The sequence below is a fragment of the Papio anubis genome, chromosome 8 (assembly GCF_008728515.1).
Source record: "Papio anubis isolate 15944 chromosome 8, Panubis1.0, whole genome shotgun sequence".
In the NCBI taxonomy this organism is placed as follows: Eukaryota; Metazoa; Chordata; class Mammalia; order Primates; family Cercopithecidae; genus Papio; species Papio anubis.
This window is the reverse complement of record NC_044983.1, coordinates 12,120,057-12,137,784: the sequence shown is the minus strand read 5'-3', so window position 1 is coordinate 12,137,784 and position 17,728 is coordinate 12,120,057. Positions and strand designations below refer to the sequence as shown.

Here is a 17,728-nt window from a genome sequence, read left to right as displayed (position 1 = left end):
CCAAACCATAGAAAAAGGGAATCCTCCCTAACTCATTTCATGAGGCCAGCATCATCCTGATAGCAAAACCTGGCAGAGACACAACAACAACAACAAAATTTTAGGCCAACATCCCTGATGAACATCGATTTGAAAATCCGCATAAAATACTGGCAAACCGAATCCAGCAACACAACAAAAAGCTTATCCACCACAATCAAGACAGCTTCCTCCCTGGGATGCAAGGCTGGTTCAACATACACAAATCAATAAACGTAATCCATCACATAAACAGAACCAATCATAAAAGCCACGAATATCTTAATAGATGCAGAAAAGACCTTTAGGAAAATTCAACACCCCTTCATGCTAAAAACTCAGTAAACTAGGTATTGATGGAATGTATCTCAAAATAATATGAGCTATTTATGACAAACCCACAGCCAATATCATACTGAATGGGCAAAAACTAGAAGCATTCCCTTTGATAACTGGCACAAGACAGGGCTGTTCTCTCTCACCACTCCTATTCAATATAGAGTTGGAAGTTCTGGCCAGGGCAATCAGGCAGGAGAAAGAAATAAAGGGTATTCAATTAGGAAAAGAGGAAGTCAAATTGTCCCTGTTTGCAGATGTCATGATTGTATATTTAGAAAACCCCATCATCTCAACCCAAAATCTCCTTAAGCTGATAAGCAACTCCAGCCAAGTCTCAGGATACAAAATCAATGTGCAAACATCACAAGCATTCTTATACACCAATAACAGACAAACAGAGAGCCAAATCATGAGTCAACTCCCATTCACAAGTGCTACAAAGAGAATGAAATACCTAGGAATAAAACGTAAAAGGGATGTGAAGCACCTCTTTGAGGAGAACTACAAGCCCCTGCTCAAGGAAATAAGAGAGGACACAAACAAATGGAAAAACATTCCATGCTCATGGATAAGAAGAATCATTATTGTGAAAATGGCCATACTGCTCAAAGTAATTTATAGATTCAATGCTAGCCCCATCAAGCTGCAATTGATATTCTTCACAGAATTGGAAAAAGCGACTTTAAACTTTTTATGGAACCAAAAAAGCCCGCATAGCCAAGACAATCCTAAGCAAAAAGAACAAAGCTGGAGGCATAATGCTGCCTGACTTCAAACTATAACACAAGGCTACAGGAACCAACACAGCATGGTACTGGTACTAAAACAGATATATAGGCCAATGGAACAGAACAGTGGCCTCAGAAATAATGCCACACATCTACAACCATCTGAACTTCCACAAACCTGACAAAAACAAGCAATGGGGAAAGGATTCCCTATTTAATAAATGGTGTTGGGAAAAATGGCTAGCCATATGCAGAAAACTGAACCTGGATCCCTTCCTTACACCTTATACAAAAATTAACTCAAGATGAATTAAAGACTTAAACGTAAGACCTAAAACCATAAAACCCTAAAAGAAAACTTAGGCAATGTCATTCTTGACATAGGCATGGGCAAAGACTTCATGACTAAAACACCAAAAGCAATGGCAACAAAAGCCAATATTGACAAATGGTATCCAATATTGACAAATGGGATCTAATTAAACTAAAGACCTTCTGCAGAGCAAAAGAAACTATCATCAGAGTGAACAGGCAACCTGCAGAATGAGAGAAGATTTGTGCAATGTATCGATCTGACAATTCAGAATCAGATCTGATTCTGACGATTCAGAATCTAGAAAGAACTTAAACAAATTTACAAGAAAAAAACCCATTAAAAAGTGGGCAAAGGATATGAACAGGCACTTCGCAGAAGAAGATATTTGATTATCTCAATAGATGCAGGAAAGGCCTTTGACAAAATTCAACATCCCTTCATGCTAAAAACTCTCAATAAATTCGGTATTGATGGAATGTATCTCAAAAAAATAAGAGCTATTTATGACAAACCCACAGCCAATATCATACTGAATGGGCAAAAACTGGAAAAATTCCCTTTGAAAACTGGCACAAGACAGGGATGCCCTCTCTCACCACTCCTGTTCAACACAGTGTTGGAAGTTCTGGCTAGGGAAATTAGGCAAGAGAAAGAAATAAAGGGTATTCAGTTAGGAAAAGAAGTCAAATTGTCCCTGTTTGCAGATGACATGATTGTATATTTCGAAAACCCCATCATCTCAGCCCAAAATCTCCTTAAGCTGATAAGCAACTTCAGCAAAGTCTCAGAATGCAAAATTACTGTGCAAAAATCACAAGCATTCTTACACACCAGTAACAGACAAACAGAGAGCCAAATCAGGAATGAACTTCCATTCACATTGCTTCAAAGAGAATAAAATACCTAGGAATCCAACTTACAAGGGATGTAAAGGACGTCTTCAAGGAGAACTACAAACCACTGCTCAGTGAAATAAGAGGACACACACAAATGGAAGAACATACCATGCTCATGGATAGGAAGAATCATATTGTGAAAATGGCCATAGTGCCCCAGGTAATTTACAGATGCAATGCCATCCCCATCAAGCTACCAATGACTTTCTTCACAAAATTGGAAAAAACTGCTTTAAAGTTCATATGGAATCAAAAAAGAGCGCACATTGCCAAGACAATCCTAAGCAAAAGAACAAAGCTGGAGGCATCAAGCTACCTGACTTCAAACTATACTACAAGGCCACAGTAACCAAAACAGCATGGTACTGGTACCAAAACAGAGATATAGACCAATGGAACAGAACAGAGTCCTCAGAAATAATACCACACATCTACAGCCATCTGATCTTTGACAAACCTGAGAGAAACAAGAAATGGGGAAAGGATTCCCTATTTAATAAATGGTGCTGGGAAAATTGGCTAGCCATAAGCAGAAACCTGAAACTGGATCCTTTCCTTACTCCTTATACGAAAATTAATTCAAGATGGATTAAAGACTTAACCTAAGTAATACCATTCAGGACATAGGCATAGGCAAAGACTTCATGTCTAAAACACCAAAAGCAATGGCAGCAGAAGCCAAAATTGACAACTGGGATCTAATTAAAGTAAAGAGTTTCTGCACAGCAAAAGAAACTACCATCAGAGTGAACAGGCAACCTACAGAATGGGAGAAAATTTTTGCAATCTACTCATCTGACAAAGGGCTAATATCCAGAACCTACAAAGGACTCAAACAAATTTACAAGAAAAAAGCAAACAACCCCATCAAAAAGTGGGCAAAGGATATGAACAGACATTTCTCAAAAGAAGACATTCATACAGCCAACAGACACATGAAAAAATGCTCATCATCACTGGCCATCAGAGAAATGCAAATCAAAACCACAATGAGATACCATCTCACACCAGTTAGAATGGCAATCATTAAAAAGTAAGGAAACAACAGGTGCTGGAGAGGATGTGGAGAAATAGGAACACTTTTACACTGTTGGTGGGACTGTAAACTAGTTCAACCATTGTGGAAAACAGTATGGTGATTCCTCAAGGATCTAGAACTAGAAATACCATATGACCAGCCATCCCATTACTGGGTATATACCCAAAGGACTACAAATCATGCTGCTATAAAGACACATGCACACGTATGTTTATTGTGGCACTACTCACAATAGCAGAGACTTGGAATCAACCCAAATATCCATCAGTGATAGACCGGATTAAGAAAATGTGGCACATATACACCATGGAATACTATGCAGCCATCAAAAAGGATGAGTTTGTGTCCTTTGTAGGGACATGGATGCAGCTAGAAACCATCACTCTCAGCAAACTATTGCAAGAACAGAAAACCAAACACCGCATGTTCTCACTCATAGGTGGGAATTGAACAATGAGATCATTTGGACTCGGGAAGGGGAACATCACACACCGGGGCCTATCATGGGGAGGGGGGAGGGGGGAGGGATTGCATTGGGAGTTATACCTGATGTAAATGACGAGTTGATGGGTGCAGCACAGCAACATGGCACAAGTATACATATGTAACAAACCTGCACGTTGTGCACATGTACCCTAGAACTTAAAGTATAATAATAAGAAGAAGAAAAAAAAGAAGATATTTATGCAGCCAACAAACACATGAGAAAATTCTTCATCATTGGTCATTAGAGAAATGCAAATCAAAACCACAATGAGACATCATCTCAGGCCAGTTAGAATGGTGATCATTAAAAAGTCAGGAAACAACAGATGTTGGAGAGGATGTGGAGAAATAGGAACACTTTTACACTGTTGGGACTGTAAACTAGTTTACCATATGTGAACACTTTTACACTGTTGGTGGGACTGTAAACTAGAAATACCGTATGACCCAGCCATCCCATTACTGGGTATATACCCAAAGGATTATAAATCATGCTGCTATAAAGACACATGCACACGTATGTTTATTGTGGCACTATTCACAATAGCAGAGACTTGTAATCAACCCAAATATCCGTCAATAACAGACTCGATAAAGAAAATGCGGCACATATACACTATGGAATACTGCACAGCCATAAAACGGATGAATTCATCTCCTTTGCAGGGATATGGATGATGCTGGAAACCATCATTCTCAGCAAACTAACACAAGAACAGAAAACCAAACACTGCATATTCTTATAAGTGGGAGTTGAACAATGAGAACACATGGACACACGGAGGGGAACATCACATTTGGGTCCTCTCTGGCGTAGGGTGGGTAGGGGAAGGATAGCATTAGGACAAATACCTAATGTAGATGGTGGGTTGATGGGTGCAGCAAACCACCATGGCAGATGATTACCTATGTAACAAACCTGCATGTTCTGCACATGTACCCCAGAACTTAAAGTATAACTTAAAAAATCTTTTTGAAAAAAGGGCTTTTCTATTTTGGGGCATCAGGGAAAGGTATATGGAGGAGAAAAGAGATGAACTGGGCTTTGTTGGAGGGTGTATTTGTAACCTAGAGGGGAGAGATGTGTTCAAGGTGAAGAGAAAGCATCATGTAATTCATGCACTTTACAATTCCATGCCCTATACTAAATGGATGAACCAAATACAGGCCATAGCCTCATGGATCTTATTGTAAGTAGAAGAAACAAACAATGAATGAATACAAATGTAACAGAACATTACAAATGGATTTTTACTGTAGACAAAAGTATACCTGTTAATGAGAGAAGAAAGTAGGGTGTTTAGGAAAGTTATTTCCAAGGCAGTGAACTTTTGGAGAATTGGATCAAATTTGTTTGCACCCAAATTAACCTAAAATATATATACGTATGATAATGAATTCTTTTTGTGGCTTAATTGTAGTGTGCGATACAGTCTTATAGTTCAGAAATTTATAATGCATCAAAAAAGTGGAACTCTCCCTCCCATCCATATTTCACAACCACTCAGTTAATATCTCCCCCCACTCACTAAGTCTCTGGAGAAAAGTATTTCAGTTTGAGGAAATAGTAAAAAATGCTGTGAGACCATAGTGTTTTTTGCCATTTTTCAGAAAATGAAAGAGCTGGAGCAAGAGGAAGAATTACAGGAAATGATGTTAGAGAGACAGATCAGATCATGTACATAGGGCCTTTGGGCCATGGAAAGACATCAGGATCCAATTGAAGTGTGGGGGATGACATCAGAGTGTTTTGAGAAGTGCAGCAAGATTTGATTTGCATTTCTTAAAAGTTCACTCTAGGAATGTGTAAAATCAATGATAGGAGGACAAAAATGGGCCACCGTCCATCAGAGAAATGCAAATCAAAACCACAATGAGATACCATCTCACACCAGTTAGAATGGCAATCATTAAAAAGTCAGGAAACAACAGGTGCTGGAGAGGATGTGGAGAAATAGGAACAATTTTACACTGTTGGTGGGACTGTAAACTAGTTCAACCATTATGGAAAACAGTATGGCGATTCCTCAAGGATCTAGAACTAGATGTACCATATGACCCAGCCATCCCATTACTGGGTATATACCCAAAGGATTATAAATTATGCTGCTATAAAGACACATGCACACGTATGTTTATTGCAGCACTATTCACAATAGCAAAGACTTGGAATCAACCCAAATGTCCATCAGTGACAGACTGGATTAAGAGAATGTGGCACATATACACCATGGAATACTATGCAGCCATAAAAAAGGATGAGTTTGTGTCCTTTGTAGGGACATGGATGCAGCTGGAAACCATCATTCTTAGCAAACTATCACAAGAACAGAAAACCAAACACCGCATGTTCTCACTCATAGGTGGGAACTGAACAATGAGATCACTTGGACTCAGGAAGGGGAACATCACACACCGGGGCCTATCATGGGGAGGGGGGAGGGGGGAGGGATTGCATTGGGAGTTATACCTGATGTAAATGACGAGTTGATGGGTGCAGCACACCAACAAGGCACAAGTATACATATGTAACAAACCTGCACGTTATGCACATGTACCCTACAACTTAAAGTATAATAATAATAAATAAATTTAAAAATAAAAAAAAAAAATGGGCCACTGTGAGGTCAGGTAGGAGACTATTACAGGAATCCTAGTGCAAAACAAATGGAACTTAGATGAGGGAGGGCAAAGATAGAGAAAGCAGAATATTCTCTCCTACTCCTGTCAATTTAGGGATACCCTTCAGGCAATCATTAGCTATATAACAATGGAAACAAGAAACAGCTGGACAGAGTTGTCTCTCTGTCAAATTCAAGATCTGGTTTTTTTGGTTGTTGTTTTTTCTAGAACTTTCTCCATGCATGTCAGAGCCATACGATCACTGTCCCTCAAAGTGGTGAGTCCATGATTTAGAATAAAGCATTTTTAGCAAAGAAGATATTGAACGTAGGTAATATGTTTCATGGAGACTTCAAATCTAATTACAGAAAATACTTATATATTGTTCATCATGCGGATTAGCTACCGTATTAGTTCGTCTTTACATTGCTGACAAAGACATACCCGAGAGTGGGTAATTTATAAAGAAAAAGATGTTTAATGTATTAACACTTCCACGAGGCTGGGGAGGCCTCACAATCATGGTAGAAGGCAAAAGGCACATCTTACATGGTGGCAGGCAAGAGAGAATGAGAGAACCAAGAGAAAGGGGTTTCCCCTTATAAAACCATCAGCTCTTGTCAGACTTGTTCACTACCCTGAGAACAGTATGGGGGAAACTGCCCCCATGATTTGATTATTTCCCACTGGATCCCTCCCACAATACATGGGAGTTATGGGAGTTACAATTCAAGATGAGGTTTGGGCGGGGACACAGCCAAACCATATCAGCTACTTAGTATATCTTTTGGATTAAGAGTCCACACACTTTTATGAGTATTAAAAAATATCGTGAAAATGGCCATACTCCCCAAAGTAATTTATAGATTCAGGGTTATTCCTATCAAGCTACCATTGACATTCTTCACAGAATTATAAAAAGCTACTTTAAATTTCATGTGGAACCAAAAAAGAGCCCACATAATGAAGACAATCCTAAGCAAAAAGAACAAAGCTGGAGGCATCATGCTACCTGACTTCAAACTATAATACAAGGCTACAGGAACCAAAACAGCATGGTACTGGTACCAAAACTGATCTATAGACCAATTGAACAGAACAGAGGTCTCATAAGTAACACCACACATCTACAACCATACAACCACCTTATCTTTGATAAACCTAACAAAAACAAGCAGTGGGAAAAGGATTCCCTATTTAATCAATGGTGTTGGGAAAACTGCCTAGCCATATGGAGAAAGCTGATCCTGGATCCCTTCCTTATACCTTATACAAAAATTAACTCAAGATGGATTAAAGACTTAAATGTAAGACCTAAAACCATAAAAATCCTAGAAGAAAACTTAGTCAATATCATTCAGGACATAAGCATGGGCAGAGACTTTATAACTAACACACCAAAAGCAATGGCAACAAAAGCCAAAATAGACAAATGGGATCTAATTAAACTAAAAACCTTCTGCACAGCAAAAGAAACTGTCATCAGAGTGAACAGGCAACCTACAGAATGGGAGAAAATTTTTTCATTCTACCCATCTGACAAACTGCTAATATCCAGAACCTACGAAGAACTTAAACAAATTTACAGGAAAAAGCAAACAACTGCATCAAAAAGTGAGCGAAGAATATGAACAGACACGTCTCAAAAGAAGGTATTTATGCAGCCAACAGACACATGCAAAAATGCTCTCCATCACTGGTCATTAGAGAAACGCAAATCAAAACCACAATGAGATACCATCTGAGGCAAGTTAGAATGGCAGTCATTCAAAAGTCAGGAAACAACAGATGCCAGGGAGGATGTGGAGAAATAGGAATGCTTTTACACTGTTGGTGGGAGTGTAAATTGGTTAAACCACTCCAGAAGTCAGTGTAGGGATTCCTCAAGGATCTAGAACTAGAAGTACCATTTGCCCCAGCAATCCCATTACTAGGTATATACCCAAAGGATTATAAATCATTCTACTATTAAGACACATGCACATGTAAGTTTATTGTGGCACTATTCACAATAGCAGGGACTTGGAACCAACCCAAATGTCCCTCAGTGATAGACTAGATAAAGAAAATGTAGCATATATACACCATGGAATACTATGCAGTCATAAAAAAGGATGAGTTCATGTCCTTTGCAGGAACATAGATGAAGCTGGAAACCATCATTCTCAGCAAACTAACACAAGAACAGAAAACCAAACACCGCATGTTCTCACTCATAAGTGGGAGTTGAACAATGAGAACACATGGACACAGGGAGGGGAACATCACACACCAGGGCCTGTCAGGGGGTGGAGAGCTAGGGAAGGGATAGCATTAGGAGAAATACCTAATGTAGATGACAGGTTGATGGGTGCAGCAAACCACCATGGCACGTGTGTGCCTATGTAAGAACCTGCACGTTCTGCACAGGTACCCCAGAACTTAAAGTATTCAAAAAAAAATGATATAAATAAATGGGAATATAGTCCAATAAAATAAACTGAGGTTTTTAAAAATTAATTGCCCCCTGTTCAGTACTGTCATCTCCACTGACATCCTTATTTCTTTGCATATTCTGTACACCAGGCATGGTTAAGAAATTAAATTGAGAGACTCTGTTAAAATCATTAATTTTCTGTGGTGTTTAAGTAACTGGGTTGACCCCTTAAGCTTATTGTATGATATTGCTTTTTCAGATTGAAGGCTTTCTGTCAGAATGCACTGTCTCCCAAAGGAGAAGATAGCTGCAGATCTTTCGGGCTACATTGTAGGAATGTAATTTGAGTGTTCCAGAAAGCATAGCAGCTAAACCATAGAACTGTTTGTTGTGTCGACTTCCTTGTTAGACCATGTTGACGAGGAATGTAGATTACTCGATGCTCTGAGGAATTTTGATTTCTAAAATGAATTAAAATGCAATTTCTTTTTTCCCATAGATATTTTTAAATGCAGAGACAATCAGGCTGGGAAATCTACCAACTGGCTCCTTCTCATCTTCTTCACCCAGCTCCTCAAGTTCTCGGCAGACAGTGTATGAACTCTGCGTCTGCCCCAGTGGTAAACTGTACCTTTCTCCAGCAGGAGTAGGTTCCACTTGTCAGTCCAGTAGCAACATCTGCTTGTGGAGCTGAAGTGACTGATTTCTCCTCACACCAGAATAGCCTTTTGTTCCTGTCCGTCTGCTTCACAGTTCTGCTCGGTTTCCCTTGTGATCAGTCCAGAGCTTCTTTGAATGGTCCACAGAGCTGCTTCCAGTGTGAGCGGGGATTCGCCACCACCTTCTCTTGTGATTTACTGTACTGCTCAACGCAGAAGGTGTGATTGACACAGCAGTGGAAAAAGCGTCGTCAGCAGGAAAACTGGATCAAGACTTTTGCTCAAAAGGGAGAGTAACATAGGTGCCTTTGCTACGCGAAGTGAAGCACACAGTTTTAGATTTTTGCAGGAACTGGATATGAACTGCACATATACACGTTACATAAATGAAATTCCCAGTATCCAATGGCAAGATGAAATGGTTAACCCTCTAAGAAAACTTATTCTACAGTCTGAAAGCACAATTTTCCATTCATCTTTTTGGATGTAAACTTTTATCCCCAACTTTTAAAATGTTAAAGCATTATGTAATGCTTGCTTTACTAAAAATTAAATTCAATATATGGTTTTTAACAAAACAGAACATAACAAAACAATACAGAATCTCTCCCTGAGTTTTTTGTTTCTTTAATTTCAGTGTGTTGTTACTCTTTGTCTACTAAGTCTAGAATTTTGTACATTAGGTAATTTTGAAAGCACTCAGCAATATATTCTTTACAGAATTAACAAAATGCCATTATAATGTCATTTGTCAGATCTGGATGGCCTTATATAGTATTTACATGGCTACTGCATGTGACGTATTTGCTTTTAACAAAACATCTAATTTATTGCAATATAAGATAGGATTAAGAAGGACATATTGATGGTATTAAATCCATAGATCATTTTTTAAAAACTCACATGCTATCCTTGCTATCCTTTACACCTAGGTTTTAATAGTGTAATTTTTGTTTGCTCCACTCACTTTACACTTGATTCTGACTGCTAAAATTCAGACACCCTCTAAATTAATAATACTAATGTGATGCATAATGCTGAGAATAAATTCACTTTCCATTGGGGTATCATCCTCAGAATTATTCTCCATTTTTTTTTTTACTGGAGGTTAGGATTTAAAGAAGTTAGAAGTTGACTTAAAATTTCTTGACTAAACAGTAAAAATGACAAATGCTAATAAACACTGAAAATGTGTTTACTTCACTAGATTCATATTTTAGAGAATTTACTCCCATTTCTATTCAACTGTTAACATGTATTTACTTTTACTAGATTCTTAAACTACACTGACCTCAACAATTCTAGTTCTTTTCATTTTCCAATGCTTATTTTTGTATGTGACGTCTTAGTAAACAACTGCAGAATATCGAAGATTCATTTATCACAACACCCCTTAACTCAAATTCTTGAAACTTACAGAGTCAAAGAATGTAAAACTGTATTAAATATTTCCTATTTATTATGGGAAGATGACTTAATTACTATAAGGTAAGTCCTGAATTTTCACATGTCAATCAACTTTTTTTCTGCCGCATGCACACTATCAACAGTTGTGCTAAAACTTCCTTTTGGGGATTAACGGCTGTAGAATCTTTGGAGTTCAGGTCTCTACGGCTCAGAGTGAACTGGGAGATTAGAACTTGTTGCAAAAGATGTGGTTAGTGAAAGTAGAAATATTGGCAATGCAAGAAGAGAAGTGAAACATTTGACCAGAATTATCTTGTTTCCATAACCTAGCATATCAAATAACTGAAAAAGCTCATGTCCACTGTACTCAGCAAAAGGGTTCAAAGGCTAATTTACTTTTATTATTTTTAAAATAAAATGTGGCTTATATTTGGGTGTTAATATATAACTTTTAAAATCAATATTGAAATAAAAATTATGATATACAATTGCTTACAAAGTTATCTGATAACACAAGAGTTTATATTAAAATAAGAGAATTTAAGAAATCTCACATTGGTCTTTGCAAAATAAAGTATAATACAAGAAATGTTGAGAAATTATGTGTGCTAATCACTATATTATGGACTTTTAAGGAAAACATTATGTAGTAATTTCAGACATATTCAAGTTCTAATCATCCTTCTATTAAAATCATTAGAAACTTTCTAAGTCAAATGGGAATAATTCTTTTGAGTAGGAATTGGCCCTGTTTCTAATCTCAGCTGTCTTCTAATCAATTGAGCTGCTTTAGGCAGTTTGAGAATCTCTCCAGGCTTCAGTTTACTCAACTTTACAGCAAAAGTATTGAATAAAATAGTCTCTTGGGGTTCCTTTCTATTCCGACATGTTCTAATTTCAAGTACAAATATTACAGAGGGCAAAAGAGAAAACTGAAAATTTAAATTCTATGTCATAAGAGGAGAAAAGATGAAAAAAATGTAAAAATCAATTCCAGTGAGGGGCTGTCACATTTTTAATTCAAATGTATTCTGAAAAGTATAGACACAATTCAAAAGTAACTTACAAGCTTGAGAGCTTTAGACTGTATCCAGATGATATAACAAATCTATTCAGTACAGCAGACCAAATAGTCATAGCGATGGTTTTCCTATTCAACACCAAGTAATTGCTTTAAGTTATTTGACTAGCTGTTTCAGATTTCTGAACCTAAGAGAAGATCCCTGCCTCAGAGAGATCAAGCCTATGGTGAAGGCTTAGAAGAATGGCCCCAAATGTCCTCGTTTTCCTCATTCAAACACAAAAAAGCATTTAAAAAAAAAAAATACAGTGGCCCCTTAATTGCACACTACCCAAACAGATTGTTTTCCCAGTACCATCTTTATGTTACAATATGAAAAAATATAATGCAGTTTACTTATATGATATAAATTTCATCTTCCCCAAATGACACTGAGAAAAATGAATCCTTTATAGTGTACTACATGGATGTGACTAAGCTTATTACCCATATCTTAATAACTTCATACTCAGTGTAGTCTAGGAAGGAACAAAGGGAGGAAGAAAAAGAGGCTGGTAGTACTGCTAGCATTTAAGTTATTTGCTGGGAATGGATAAACCGAGATGTATTTGAATTCAGGTTCGGGGGATCAAAAGGAAAGATGCAAAGAAGACACATTATTCTTTTCTTTTTCAGAAGATTTCAATTAAAAACTTCAAAAAAACAGCAAGAGCAACAAAAACTTCCAAATTCCCTACTTCTCTTGTTCAACATTTCCAAAATTTCTATCCAGTACTTATTAGTCATACACACACACACGCACATATATATGTCTAAAATATATGTATTTTATTGTGAATGATATGCTTTATAATTTGTCATAATTATCTAAGAGTTTAAGACAATTATACACTTCAAATTTTACTGCAACTTGGGAATCTTAGATTACAGTACTTCAAATCTAGGAAAATGGAGCCAGCAAATCCAGTTCTAGTTCTGCCCCTGGCTAGTCATGTGAACTTATCTACTTAAGACACATATTTAATTACGTTGGTCACAGTTCAATTATCTGTGAGAGGGACACATCAAACTAGACATTTCCTTTAGTCACATTCATTTTTAAATTTTTCTGATTCATTTAAGGAAGTACTCATAAATCTTAGGTTAAGTAGCCATATCTGAACTAGCATTTGTGATCTCCTTCTGCACCTTAAAAAGTTACTTATAAATGTTGAAATGCAAATCTTTTTGGCATGCTACTTCCTCTGCTCTTTTTTATACTCCCTTTTATACTCTCACCATTTGAACATTAAGGTTCCTTTGGAAAAGTCATGCTTGGTTAACAGGATTCAGTAATATGGTTGACGTTCTAAAGGAAAATAAAGCATTTGGGTCTTATTCAAAGTGACTGTTTAGGAAAATAGAAATATTAACCAAATGCAAACATTCTGTTGATTTGTTATTACCTCCATAAAGCTAAAAAGCAGTGATCTTTTGAAGAAATGATAATGTGATCACAGAGGTTAACTGCTGAACTGTTTATAACGTTTTATTCCATTCAAAATTTCTGCATATTCTCTCTGAATGACTCAATCGGAGAATGCTTCATTTTACAAAAATAGCATTTGATACAATAAAACTTCTAATAAATTGTTTCACTGCAAACATGGTATCTCTGTATGAGGCAGCAATAGCCTGGAGAGTGTCGAAGGCATAGGAGTGTTATATTTCATAGCAGATAATGTCAATATAATAATGTCAAATTATTAAAATCACTGAAAGTATTTAATGGCCAAATTTTCTATAAAAACCATCAAAGCCAAATTCATATTTGAGTTTTATATGATGGAGGTCTTGTCACCTAATTCTTCAAGTAGCTGTGGTCTAATAAGAATTGTTCATGTGATCATATTTAATGACATATGGAGAAATTATTTGCTCTATGTACTGGTGTATATTACAGTAATGAATACTGCAAAATATCATTATCACGAAGTAAAGGAAAATTGCATTTGTATTCATTTTAAATAATCATAAACTAATCGATAACTTAATTGAACACTATTGTTAATGTTGTTTTATACTGCAATTTATTAGTTGTTTAAATGTCAAAGACCAAAGAATGGGATTTCTACTGTATTTAGCTCGAAAACACTGCTGCTCCTACTAATATATTCAAATGAATAGGGGGGCTTGTAATTATAAGGTAGTTAACATCCTTCTTGGAGGATTCTGAGTTGTAGAAATTAAGGAATGCTTTTGTTTCAGAAGGGAAACATCATTAGTGTGGTCCACTTTTCTTTTATACATGCATAACAAACTCCTTAGTATTCATAAAACCCATACACAAAGACCGTATCCCAAAATGGGCCCAGCATGGATCTACTCAGCTGAGTTTAAACTTTCACTACTTGCTGAACATTATTTGGAGAATAAAATTAATTTGAAATACTTGTAGAACCAGAGGGCTATTTTTTAATTGTTAACTGAGGTGGCTCTGCATTTTGAGAAAGCCAATGAAAACCATTAAAGGAAATGAGGTATAATGAACTGTAGTTCTTTTTTGTCTTTTTCAGTCTTAATATCTCACTTGTTTGAATATTTATAAATAAAAGCCAAACAGGGTTAAAGATAGACAAGGACATTCATTAACAATGGAGATGTGTAATTTGGAGTTTGAGTGTCTCGTTATTTATACAATTCTTTAAATCAGGTCCACTATTCATTTATTTTGTTTTGTACTTTCATGTAAATGTTTTCTTGTATATATAGATATATGAAAAATGGAACTATTTTCTTACACATACTATGCAACATGTTTGTAAAATTGCAATATTACCAAAATTACAAAAGCTGTGCTTTTGTACTCTATCTTGCTTTATGTAAAAATCACTTTTTCTATTTAAACGGACTGTCTGTCCTATAAACTGTAGATAACATATCTATTCAAAAATCAGTCTATTGTATCTTTTGTTTAGATTGAACTTAATTGGGGTATATTTTGGGGGAGAGAAAAATGCAGCAAAGTTTTGGCAGTTGGAAACCTTTTTTTCTCTGACATGAGACCTTTTGAAGCATGCAATGAGCTCATATAATTTAAGATCTCTCCTGTGATTCTTGTAATTTGTCCTAATTTTGGTGCTACTATGTAAACATGATTAAATGTGATAGTCAAAACAAAGAGGATAAAAACTTACATGCTATCATTTCATTTATTTTATTGAGTTTTTAAAAATAGTTCAAAGAGGGGTATGAGTATTAGTGAGTGGAGACGTTTTCAATTCTGTGTTTTAAAAATCTTATATTAAGATGTATGTTTTAAAAATATTAAGCTTAATCCATATATTTATACTGGATATAATGCCTCTCTTATGAAAACCTGGGCGTATTGTCCCTTTTAAATACATGACCAATAAAACTGAAGAATTGTTCACGATAAAATCACCAGTTTATCAAACGATTAGCTAATAGTTTATTCATTCTAGAGTCACTCTGATTTGATTTTTTGGGATAGGACCAAAAAAACTACTATGTGCACAAACTTACACCCCTACATATACATAATCAAATTACCCACAAAAATAGACATATATGCAATGGTGAATATAATACAATATATATCTAATAATATAAACACATGCTAATCATTACTTATCTGGTGTATTTCTTCGTTCCCTTGTTATATTCACTATCTCTCAATCCAGGAGGACTTGAGGCAATGGTATGGACTTTGTTAGCTTTTAGCAATACATCCAGTCCCACATTGTACACACATTGAAAGCGACATTGTGCCACATTGCTTCCAAAACAAAAACAAAAACAATATTCACAGGTAGCTTTTTCCCCCCAAAGAGTCACTATGAGCTTTCATTCTTTGCTGTTGAAGTATCTCTACACACTGTTCCAGATATTAGTTACAAACAACAACAGAACCATTTACATTCCTCATGAAGACTTCCAAATGTTAAATCTAAACAGAACACAAATGATTGCTTTCAGCTCAGGGAAGCATATCTATTCTATGACTTTATTTAATTTCCAAGAAAGTTTTGGATGGTTTGGATAAGTGTGTAACCAAATACTTGAATATTTATCTCCAGCAGATTCTTAGGCCATTTACCAACCATAGTAATGCCTGAATTTGATAATCTCTTTTCTCTTAATAGTGGGGCAAATAAGGAAAAAGCAGTTTTCTTTTCTCCACCCACACTCAACACCATGATCAGATGTATAGTTTTCCCCCACAATAACCAATACTCCTGTGCCAGCTGCATGTCCTACTAATTTCAATGCCCACTGAAATTAGCACTGATGCCATAGGTTAAGGGCTCAGTCCCACAGATTTCCCCCTTTTGCAGACCCCAGTCACAAGTAACAGGACCCCAGGTTACCCACAATTTCTGTCCGAATGGGCTACAAATCCCATGACCCTTCTTAGGTTTGATAATTTGCTAGATGGACTCACAGAACTGGGGAAAACGGCTTATTTCCTACTGCTGATTTATTACAACGAGTATTTTGAAGGGTACAAATGAACAGCCAGATGAAAAGGCAGGTAGGCTGGAGTTTACAAAGGTCCAGAGGGCAGGGAGTTGGGGCTTGTCACTCTCACAGCACAGGGATGTGTTCATCAACCCAGGAGCTCTGAACCTCACAGTTCTGGAATTTTTATGGAGTCTGCATCACGTAGGAATGATTAATTATATACTCCAACCCCCCCCCCCAACCCCACCTCCTGCTAGAAATTGGAAAGTGAGGCTGTCAGTCCCAAGCTTCTAGTCATGGCTTGGTGTTCCTGGTGACCAGCTTCCTTCCAGGATCCCACAAAGAGGCACCTCATTTGAACAAAAGACACTACTCTCACTCAGGAAATTACCAAGGTCTTAGGAGTTCTGTGTCAGGAACTGGCTTAAAGACCAAATATGAAAATGAAAATTTCTCCTACGATCCCTACTTATAGGGACAGGGACTGATATATACATTCTTATTATTTCACATGGGACTATGGAGAACGAAGGTTGGGAATGGGTATTCAGCCAGGTAATCCAATGCAATATTATATTGATGTTTTCATCAACTGGTGTATCACTAAAATAGTATCACCATGATTGGTGTATCACTAAAATAACTGATCCAGAAAATAGCACCTGTGTGAATTTTAAATGTTCCTGTAACTTCTTCTAATTACTAGGTAGAAGCTTACCTTCTTCGGGCAGGTCACATGACAAAATTTGAAGCGAAGGTATTTTTTCACATTTCTCTTTCCCTCTTAGTAAGAATTATTACTTGCCATGAAAGCACGTTTTATGGTAATGGAGCAATATTCATTTTATAGTACTCACTAATTTTTTTTAGTTAACATATTGAGCTAATAAAATTATTCTAACTAAAAAAGGTAGCACTTGATTTATTTAAAATACAAATTGAACCCCTAGTTTTTTCATCACTCCAAGAAACACCACTGATACAAAAAAGAGAAAGGCTATGTCAGAAAAAAAAATATTTAAGTGCAGCTTATAAATATATACTAAACATTTTCTCATAAACATGCCCAAATCACTAATTGTTTTAAGTGGTGCATATAAACCATGAAGATAAAATGAGTAAACTGGCTTGGTCCAAAAATAATGCTTAGTATATTTTATAAGCTACAACTACATATTACATCAAATTAGTTTTGCAGATATTTTTAGTAGATCTAGCCATATTTTCTAAGTTATTTATTTTCTCTATACAGCTGTTTCCAGAAGGATATAAGTTTTCTTACAATATGGAGTAAGACAGAAATATTAAAGAAAAACC

The 17,728-nt window shown here is 36.4% G+C and overlaps 1 protein-coding gene across 3 annotated transcripts in view; it reads left to right on the top strand.

Annotated features, from left to right (window-relative positions):
• SGCZ (sarcoglycan zeta) overlaps positions 1-15,362 on the top strand; it is a 1,210,518-nt gene extending 1,195,156 nt beyond the window's left edge. For 2 of the 3 annotated variants that reach the window (XM_017961784.3, XM_009212552.4), the window contains exon 8: positions 9,360-10,133. In XM_017961784.3, coding sequence (XP_017817273.1) covers positions 9,360-9,554 — 195 coding nt within the window. In that variant the 3' untranslated portion in view covers positions 9,555-10,133. Of the gene's footprint in view, positions 1-9,359 lie in introns of all 3 variants that reach the window. The other variant, XM_017961783.3, reaches the window with a different exon arrangement.
• Positions 15,363-17,728: the final 2,366 nt, after the last annotated feature.